Source organism: Canis aureus, chromosome 19, assembly GCF_053574225.1.
Source record: "Canis aureus isolate CA01 chromosome 19, VMU_Caureus_v.1.0, whole genome shotgun sequence".
Classification (NCBI taxonomy): Eukaryota; Metazoa; Chordata; class Mammalia; order Carnivora; family Canidae; genus Canis; species Canis aureus.
This window is the reverse complement of record NC_135629.1, coordinates 3,994,832-4,004,958: the sequence shown is the minus strand read 5'-3', so window position 1 is coordinate 4,004,958 and position 10,127 is coordinate 3,994,832. Positions and strand designations below refer to the sequence as shown.

The 10,127-nt window shown below is 45.9% G+C and overlaps 1 protein-coding gene across 3 annotated transcripts in view; it reads right to left on the bottom strand.

Moving 5' to 3' along the window:
* Window positions 1-137: 137 nt before the first annotated feature.
* The window catches only part of ISY1 (ISY1 spliceosome associated protein), a 26,019-nt gene continuing 16,029 nt past the window's right edge, over window positions 138-10,127 (bottom strand). For 2 of the 3 annotated variants that reach the window (XM_077857621.1, XM_077857623.1), the window contains 4 exons: window positions 8,138-8,260; window positions 6,299-6,420; window positions 1,019-1,105; window positions 138-651 (listed from right to left, as the gene is read on the bottom strand). In XM_077857621.1, coding sequence (XP_077713747.1) covers window positions 544-651; window positions 1,019-1,105; window positions 6,299-6,420; window positions 8,138-8,260 — 440 coding nt within the window. In that variant the 3' untranslated portion in view covers window positions 138-543. The remainder of the gene's footprint in view (window positions 652-1,018; window positions 1,106-6,298; window positions 6,421-8,137; window positions 8,261-10,127) is intronic. The other variant, XM_077857622.1, reaches the window with a different exon arrangement.

Genomic DNA, 10,127 nt, shown 5'->3' with positions numbered 1-10,127 from the left:
ATGCGGCAGGCTGAGTGGGCCATGGAGAACTGGGAGCAGTACTCAATCCAGAAGGAACAGCCTTGGCTGGTAACTGACACGTGGGACTGTGGGCCCAAGGCTGACAGGTTTTCTCACTTCAAGGAGAGAGCAGTAAGTCTTTTTAGGAAAAACTGCATCTTTTTAATGGTAGTCATCAAGTGACCTCCCTCCCCAGCAAATGACAGCAGAGAGATAAGTAAAACACAGGCAGCCTGTTAGCAGCCTGTTTTACATACTCAAGGTAAAAATAAGTGGGTTCCTATAATAGCAAAATGTTTGTACAAAAGTGACTGCTAACGGGTTCAGAAGGCAGACAGCCTGCCAGGGAGGCACAGGCAGCCCGTCCCTTCAGATCAGGAGATGGGGTAAGAAAAGGTAAGAGAAGTAGCAGGACGCCTTGTAGTACCAGCCAGTCCGTATGCAATCCCAGGACAGCAGAGCCCTGTGGACTCACCAGGGGCCACTGGGGGGATGAGGGTCTCCCAGCAAATTTGCAGACCCTGAGCAGGTCCCAGCTCAGCCCTAATACCCCAGAAGTCTTTTGGCCTCTTCGCTCTGGGCCTGCAGGGTCTCACTAGCATACTTCTGGAGGAGTTCCATCTTCTTCCTTCGCACAAGTGCCTCCTCGATCTGTGGATAGGCAGGAGTCAAGGGCTCAGGCTTTCCTCTGCAGCCACACCCTCCCTACCCTGCTGGATCCCAGCCAGGAGTGGGTTCCCAGGACAGAGGCCACCAAGGAGACAAAACCCAGAGGCATCTCCCAGAACCCCACGCTTTCCCAGTGGAAGCATGGGAACAACAGTCTTTTTCAGCACCCCCTAGAGCAGATGAGATCCTGCCTCCTCAGGATCCCACAGCGACCGGTGCCATGAGGTCAGAAGGATGAGGAAAACCTACCCTCCTACTCTGAGCGACCGGTCTGCTTTAGAGACGAGGGCCCCCCTCCCCGGCACTGGGGAAACCCCCCAGCAAGAGCAGCACCCAGCTTCTGTCCTACCTCTTGCTGGGATGGCACTGGGACATGGGCAATGAACTTCTGTTGTCCGTCTTCACCTCCTTTCTCCTGGCTGCCTTCCTCATCAGACTACAAACAGAAAAACCAAAAAGTCAGGGAGCAGGAGCCCATTTAAACACATGTTGGTACTGCTACAAAATGCACAGCTCTACAGCTATTTAAGAGGACAAAACAAAAGGAATGAGAAGTTCAGTGCTCAGGAAGACACAAAGACACCGTTAACTATTTAAAAAGCAACAAAGCACTCTGTAAATTATGGCACCTTTTGTCTGAGGAAAGAAACAATAGAAACTAGTGACAGCAGTGAGAACCAGATGCATGTCTACACCTAGAGCACTAAGGAGTCTTTGTTGATCTGTATATATTTTTTGGCTTTTGAACTTTGTGAATGTCACTTATTTTGTTTAATTAAAATTTAAAACTGTACCACATATAGAAAAAAAATCAGAGTCTGCATGTGAGTTAAAAGAGATTAACTAATAACCTAAGGAAGTAACGTGGCCTTGGAAATCTGAGGAAAAAGGACTCCTATGAGGTGGTGGGCCCCACCACTTGCCAGTCTTGGGACCAGATGCTCTGCAGCAGCCTCTCTGCATACCCACTGCCGGGTGGAGCTGGCTGGAAACACTTTGGCAGAGCCTCTCAGATGCTGCTGGTAGGAGGGCACACCAGGCCCCAGCGCTCTGGAAGATGGCTTAGCTCTATGTACTGAAGCCCAGTACATGCTTACCCTAGGAGCTGATAATTCCACTCCTCAGTGTGCACTCAACATAAACAGCTGCCTATGAACCAGAAAGGCCACATTAGCCTTATTTGGTATAGCCCCAAACTGGACACAAAACACACCCAGGGATCCCTGGGTGGCGCAGCGGTTTGGCGCCTGCCTTTGGCCCAGGGCGCGATCCTGGAGACCTGGGATCGAATCCCACGTCAGGTTCCCGGTGCATGGAGCCTGCTTCTACCTCTGCCTATGTCTCTGCCTCTCTCTCTCTCATTCTCTCTGTGTGACTATCATAAATTAAAAAAAAAAAAAAAAAAAAACAGACACCCATGACCATTAGACACCAAAGAGTATGCATGATTCTATTGAGAGACATAAAGTTCAGAAACAGGTAAGAGCATAAGGGTTACTAGAGGTCAGGAGAGTAACACCCAGGGGGGGCAGGAGCAAACTTCTGTGCAGCCAGTGACTCTAATAAATATTGTTTATGTTTCTTCACATAATAAATTAATTTTTCAATTTCAAAAAAAAAAAAAAAGCTCGGAGCTTATTCTAGGGTGCTAGTCATGTTCTGTTTCTTCAGCTGGTATTTGCTTCATGGGGTGGTTCACCCTGTGAAAATGCTCCAGCCTGTACACTTGCCCCTTGCGTATTCTCTCTATATGGAATACTGTTCAACAATAAAAAGGAATGAGCTTTTTTTTTAAGATTTTATTTATTTATTCATGAGAGACTCATAGAGAGAGAGAGAGAGGCAGAGACACAGGCAGAGGGAGAAGCAGGCTCCACTCCACCCAGGGAGCCAGACGTGGGACTCGATCCTGGGCCCCCAGGATCGTGCCCTGAGCCAAACGGTCAACTGCTGAGCCACCCAGGTGTCCCAGGAGTTAACTCTTATTTTTTTCTTTTAAAGATTTTATTTATTCATGAGAAACAGAGAGGCAGAGACACAAGCAGAGAGAGAGGGAGAAGCAGGCTCCATGCAGGGAGCCCAACATGGGACTCGATCCCAGGTCTCCAGGATCGTGCCCTGGGCTGCAGGCGGCGCTAAACCGCTGGGCTACCGGGGCTGCCCAGGAGTGAACTCAAATTCAACAACTTCGCTGGACCTCCCTCAAGGGCACTGTGCTGAGTGTAGGGACCATCCCCAAAGGTGACATACAGTAAGATTTCATTTATGCAACATTCTCAAAATGACAGAAATCTAGAGATAGAGAAAAGACTGGAGTTTGCCAGGGGCAAGGGATGGGGGACGGTGGGAGGTATGATTCTGTAAGGGGTGGCACCTGGAGGGAAAATTTCTGTATCCTGACTGAAATGGTAGTCACAAAGACACCTGGGTGGCTTAGTCAGTTAAGCCTCCAACTCTTGGTTTCAGCTCAGGTCATGATCCCAGGGTCCTGGGACTGAGCCCTGTGTCTGGCTCCATGCTGATTATGGAGTCTGCTTAAGACTCTCTCTCCCGGGGATCCCTGGGTGGCTCAGCGGTTTAGTGCCTGCATTTGGCCCAGGGCGTGATCCTGGAGTCCCGGGATCAAGTCCCACGTCAGGCTCCCAGCATGGAGCCTGCTTCTCCCTCTGCCTGTGTCTCTGCATCTCTCTATCATAAATAAATAAATAAATTTTAAAACAAACAGAGTCAAGTTTACCTCTTAATGAAAAAAAAAAAAAAGACTCTCTCCCTCTGTCCCCACTGCATGCACACACCTACTCTCTCTTTCTCAAATGAAGAAATCAAAAAAAAAAAAAAAAAAAAAAAAAAAAAAGAAGAAGAAGAAGAAGAAGAAATGGTGATTCCACAAATCTACACATGTGATAAAAGATGCAAGACTCTACACACTCATTACATCAACTCCGTTTCCTAGCATGGATATTGTACTATCACTCTGGAAGATGTAATCATTGGGGGAAACTGGGTGAAGGATACACAGGACCCTCTGTACTACCTTTACAACTTCCTATAAATCATTTCAAAATTAAAAAAAAAAACAACACAACAATCTTTGGTGTCTCTCCACTGCTCTCCAGATAAAGGCAAACCCTCCTCACAGTGGAACCAGGGCACTTGCTTATCCTGCTTTGCCCCTCTCTCCCGCCTCCTCTCCTCTCCCCGCCAGCGGCCCACACTATGCTCCAGCCACACTGGCCTGTCCTCTGTCCCTCACACTCCCACAGCTTCTCTCAGTACATGCTGCTCCCCTCTGCCTGGAACACTCTTCCCCCACTGCCTCTCACTTGATTAACTTCTGATCTTCCAGGCCTCAGCTGAATGGTCAGCTCCCCAGGCAAAGTTTCACAGGCTCTCCCCGCACCATGTCACCATCTCAGAGCCACTATGACAGCCACTGTTTTCTAACAACTATACCACTGGACTGTCTCCCCACTGACTTTAAGCTACAAGCAGAGTTTCTTGACTGCTGTGCCCCTGGCATGTTAGCAAACATCTGCTGAAAGACAAATGAATATTTGCAGCTAAAGAAGACCTTCCAGGGATCCCTGGGTGGCTCAGCGGTTTAGCACCTGCCTTCGGCCTAGGGCGTGATCCTGCAGTCCGGGGACTGAGTCCCACATTGGGCTCCCTGCATGGAACCCGCTTCTCCCTCTGCCTATGTCTGTCTCTCTCTCTTTGTCTCTCTCATGAATAATTAAATAAAATCTTTTTATTTTTATTTTTATTTATTTATGATAGTTACAGAGAGAGAGAGGGAGGCAGAGACATAGGCAGAGGGAGAAGCAGGCTCCATGCACAGGTAGCCCGATGTGGGATTCGATCCCGGGTCTCCGGGATCACGCCCTGGGCCAAAGGCAGGCGCCAAACCACTGCGCCACCCAGGGATCCCTAAAATCTTTTAAAAAATAAAGAAAGAAAGATCTTCCTAGGTGCCTGCATGGCTCAATGGGTTAAGCATCTGACTCTTGATGTCAGCTCAGGTTTTGATCTCAGGGTCGTAAGGTCAAGCTCTGCATTAGGCTCCACTTAGGAAAAAAAAGGGGGGGATAGAAGAAGGAAGGAGGAAAGGGAAGGAAGGAAGGAGGAAAGGGAAAAAAGGGAGAGAGGGAGGGAGGGAGGGAGGGAGGGAGGGAGGGAGGGAGGACCTTTCTAGAGCATGCTGCCAGCTTGCCTCAAATGCTTCACTGTCCCCACTGCTTATCAGCCAGACCTGCACAAGAACCTCAGGTCTGCTATAATATGTCATGTTGACCAAGTCACTAAACTTCTCTGTTTCTTTGTCACTGATGTCATGACAAGCTCCTCACACAGGACCTGACCTATTGCCCATGCACAGCTAATTCTCCTCCCCTTCTCAGTCTAGCAAATCCATTTCATTCTTTCTTGACTTTTCCAAGGAAGAAGGCCTGCCATGCAGGAGGACAGCCTAGAGCTAGGAGGCTCTGCCTGAGAGGCAGGATAATAGCTCCACTTTCAACTGTGACCTTCTGAATAAGTCCCTTCTCTGCTCTGGGTTGGTTTCTATTCCTAACATGAGGGTATGGGGGTGTTAAGACAGCAGAGGAGCTACTGGCACTGCCATTTAAAAAGAAATAATGAGGGCAGCCCGGGTGGCTCAGCGGTTTAGTGCCGACTTCAGCCCAGGGCCTGACCCTGCAGACCTGGGATCAAGTCCCACGTCAGGCTCCCTGCATGGAGCCTGCTTCGCCCTCTGCCTGTGTGTCTTTCTCTCTCTCTCTGTGTCTCTCACGAATAAATAATAATCTTTTAAAAAAAATAAAAAGAAATGATGAGAGGTGCCTGTGTGGCTCAGTTGGTTGGGAGTGTGTTTTTGGCTCAGGTCGTGATCCCAGAGATCTGGGATGGAGCCCTGCATCAGGCTCCCTGCACAGTGGGGAGCCTACTTCTCCCTCTGCCCTGCCCCCTCCCCCCCCCCCCCCGCTTATGCTTTCTCTTACTCTCTCAAATAAATAAATAAATAAGTTAATTTTTTTTAATTTTAAAATATATAAATAAAAAGAAAAGATGAGACCTACTGCTGACACCTTGATCTCAGACTTCCAGCCTCTAGAACTCTGAGTAAACCCATTTCTGGTGTTTAAGCCACCTAATCTGGTGTTTACAAAGCCCTGGTACTTTGTAAAGTATAAGCAACAAATATAATAGATCTATAATTTAATCTGAAAACATGATAATAAGTGAATAGAAAAATAACAAGAAATGATAAGGACAGGAGCCAGAACTCATATGGCTTCAAATGTGTTTACAAGTCCAACAGCAGTATATTCAGGAGGACCTACCACTAAAAAGCAGGTAAGTAATTCTGGGTGTAAAGTACAGTTTACAAAGTGCCCTCATGGCCATTCCTTTCTGGAACACTCCCTGGAATGCTGAGAGGTGATCTTCATATCCATTTTCCATGTGAGGATGGGGAGTTCTCAGCTAGAGATAGGGGCAGGGCTAGGCTTGGACCCCGACCCCTCACCAATAAGCAGAGCCTTCCTACCACTCCATTGACTCTCCCAAGGCCTAGCCTTCGTGGCTCGGAGCAAAAGGCAGTGAGCACTGGAGCCCCTTTTGCCCACAGTACCTCCTCTTCGGTGACAGCATATATATTGATCTCTTCCTCCTCTTCTTCCTCCTCCTCCTTTTCTCCTCTTGCCAGCCGGGCTTCTCTCTCTGCTTTCCACTTTTCCACTAATCCAGCCCTGACTGGAGAAACAAAAGAGCAGGTGCTGCTTAGGCCTCTAAATTAGCTTTACACGCAATACAGGGTGAGGCCTACATGTCCCCTCTGAAGAGGAACACCCTCCATTTTGTCCTGGCGAGCAGGAATGGGATATGAGACCTAGTCTAGTCATACCATAGCTCTAGCTGTAAATCACAAGGCAGCTTTCTAGGGGATGTCCCCAGATCACTTCCAGTTCAGCAAACTGAGTGGCTTCCTGACACACTCATGTGAAAAAGAAGACAGAGCAGTACAGCCAGCCAGAAAAGGGCTCAGACTCCTGACCACCTGCACCCAAAGCACAAACTCAACACACCACAGAAAGATTAGCACTCACTTACTCCTCACGGGGCCATCATGAGGCTTCAGAACAGTATCCATAAAACACTTATTAGCACGGTGTTTGGCATGGGGAAAGTACTCAGAAAGAGCCACATTACTTGCTCTACTAATAACATATTAGCTATATTCAAAGCAGATCTAAAAGCTACTTCAATGGACCATTTCCTGATTTCAAGAAAGGCCAACATGGGAAGGAATCCAGATGACGAATTCCAGGTGGATGGGGAATAGGTCCAATGTCACTCTTGGGCTTCCCCAACCTGCTGCTTCTGGCCCAAACACAGCCCTGGACCGCAATGTAGTTACTGAGGGTGAGGTCATTAGTAGCTCATTTCCTCCAAAGTCCATTAGCAATAAAACAAAATTGCTTCCAGCATAGAGCACTATCTAAAAATCCATTTTCGGGATCCCTGGGTGGCGCAGCAGTTTGGCGCCTGCCTTTGGCCCAGGGCGCGATCCTGGAGACCCGGGATCGAGTCCCACATCGGGCTCCCAGTGCATGGAGCCTGTTTCTCCCTCTGCCTATGTCTCTGCCTCTCTCTCTCTCTCTCTCTGTGTGACTATCATAAATAAACAAAAATTTAAAATAAATAAATAAATCCATTTTCAAAGACAGAACAGAAACCAGATGCCATTTATAATGAAATGAAATGCTCATGGGGCACCTGGGTGGCTCAGTGGTTGAGCATCTGCCTTCGGATCAGGACGTGATCCCGAGTCCTGGGATCAAGTCCCACATCAGGTTCCCTGCAGGGAGTCTGCTTCTCCCTCTGCCTATGTCTCTGCCTCTCTGTCTGCTCATGTGTCTCTCATGAATGAATAAATAAAATCTTGAAAAGAAAAGAAAAGAAAAGAAAAGAAAAGAAAAGAAAAGAAAAGAAAAGAAAAGAAAAGAAAAGAAGAGAGAGAGAAAGAGAGAAAGAGAGAAAGAGAGAAAGAAAGAAAGAAAGAAAGACAGACAGAAAGACGTGGATGGAACTGGAAGGTATTATGCTGAGTGAAATAAAAGTCAATTGGAGAAGGACAAACAATATATGTTCGCATTCATTTGGGGAATATAAATAATAGTGAAAGGGAATATAAAGGATGGGAGAAGAAATGTGTGGGAAATATCAGAAAGGGGGACAGAACATTAAGACTCCTAACTCTGGGAAACGAACTAGGGGCGGTGGAAGGGGAGGAGGGCGGGGGGTGGGGGTGAATGGGTGACGGGCACTGAGGGGGACACTTGACAGGATGAGCACTGGATGTTATTCTGTATGTTGGTAGATTGAACACCAATAAAAAATAAATTTATTTAAAAAAAAAAAAGAAAGAAAGAAAGAAAGAAAAGAGAAAATGAAATGCTTGTAGACCTACATTTCTTTTCATATTCCTGTTCCAAAGGCACGATGACACCATCATCTTCATCAAGGTAACCATAGTATTCAAAATCGATTGCTTTCATGAGCTCAGCACGTGTCTTTCTTGGAGGAGGAAGAGCTAGAAGAAATAGCACCAACTTAGCTAAATACCCCACAATTACCCCGGAGCCTGCATCCTGTACCATGTTACGCAGGCAGGGAGTATTTGTGCTCAAGAAAATACGGGGACACAGGCATTTCCTATACTAGCAACAGAATTATGTAAGTGGTACAAACCTTTTTCAAATCAGTCTTGAAATCTTTAACCCTATTAGTCTATTGAGAAGAAATTTATCTTAATTTAAAGAACAAAAACAAACTCTGGCAAAGCTGTATGGAGAGAGATGTAGGTTGTTACAGAGTTGTGAAAACCTAGAATAACTAAGGCTATAAACCACAGGATGAGTATGGAATGGGGTCACTACAGCCCCTCTTTCACTATTTCATGGATGTTTTGATAACACAGGAAATGTCGCGAGGTTTAATGAAAAAAATATGATGGAGAAATAGAAGTATATAGATAAGACAAAAGAAACTAAAAACAAATCAAAAAGATAAATGAGAAAGTCCTGAAGAAAATATTTTCAGACTAATATTCTGAACTACTCAGAATATTTAAGTAATTTTTGAAAATCAAAAGGGAGGGGCGCTTGCCTGTCCCAGTCAGTGGAACATTCAACTCTTGATCTCGGGGTCGTGAGTTCAAGCCCATGTTGGGTGTAAAGATTACTAAAAATTTTTTAAATATCTTAAAAAAAAAATCAAAGGGGAAATGATAACCCAACAGATAGGTTAAAGAGTAAAAGCTGTTATTTTCAGAAGAAAAAATTTATATGTATAACAATTTTAATTAATAACTAAATTCAGTGATTGATTTCATTAGTAATCAAAGAAACAAAAAGTAAAAATATTAGATTTTCAACCATCAGATCAACAAAAGTTTTATAATTCTGGAAAACTAGAAATAGCTAAAGGTCTACCCAATGTATGAATGGTTATGTGAAGTTTCATATGCTTTTAATCCTTCACATCCACTCACAGAGCTCTAAGCAGAAGGATGGGAAGATATCAATGCAGAACACAACACAACAGGTATGGGGGAGCCACCGTGACTTGGCAGGCCTCCACCCATCACCCTGACGCTGGTAACAGCAACTCTGTCTGCCCCTCCACCACTCTTGGTCCCTGCCCCTGACCATGCTGGCTATACCCAGGACCAAGTACAGGGCTAACACTGGGCTGACTCGACTCAGAACACTGTGTTCCTCCCAGTCACGAGGACTGGTTTAAGGATGGGACTATGATCCAATCAAAGCCAACCAGATTCAATTCTAAGAGTTTTGCCTGAACTGCTTGGGGAAAAAAAAATCTCTCGCTGAGAGAGAACAAAATGTAAATTGATGATGGACCACTTGCCACCACAAGCAGAAGGCCAGATAGAGAAAAAGAAGTTCACAGGATGGAAGTCAAAACTGCAACATGGAGCAAATGTGACTTGGAATCAGCTATTCCTGAAGACAAACTACCCATGGGTTTTTCAGTTATGTGAGTCAATAAATTTACTTTTCTGCCTAAGCCGAACTGGGGTTGAGTCATCTGTCACTCATACTGATGAAATTTAGCTGATGAAATAAGCATGTAAGTGCATAAAAAAGACCTGGAAGGAAATGTACCAAAATAGATAATTATAATTACCAGTAATCCAGGGGCACAGGTATGGGGGGACCCAGATAGCACCAAGGGACAGTGCTATCTGAATTATACTCATTAAGATTGACTTAAGCACTTTCAGAGTGCCTGGGTGGCACATTCAGTTAAGCACCTGTCTTTGATTCAGGTCATGATCTCCAGGCCTGGGGATCCAGCCCTGCATTGGTCTCCCTCTCCCTCTGTTCCTCCTCCCTGTTTGTGCATTCTCTCCTCCATTCTCTCAAATAAAAAAATCA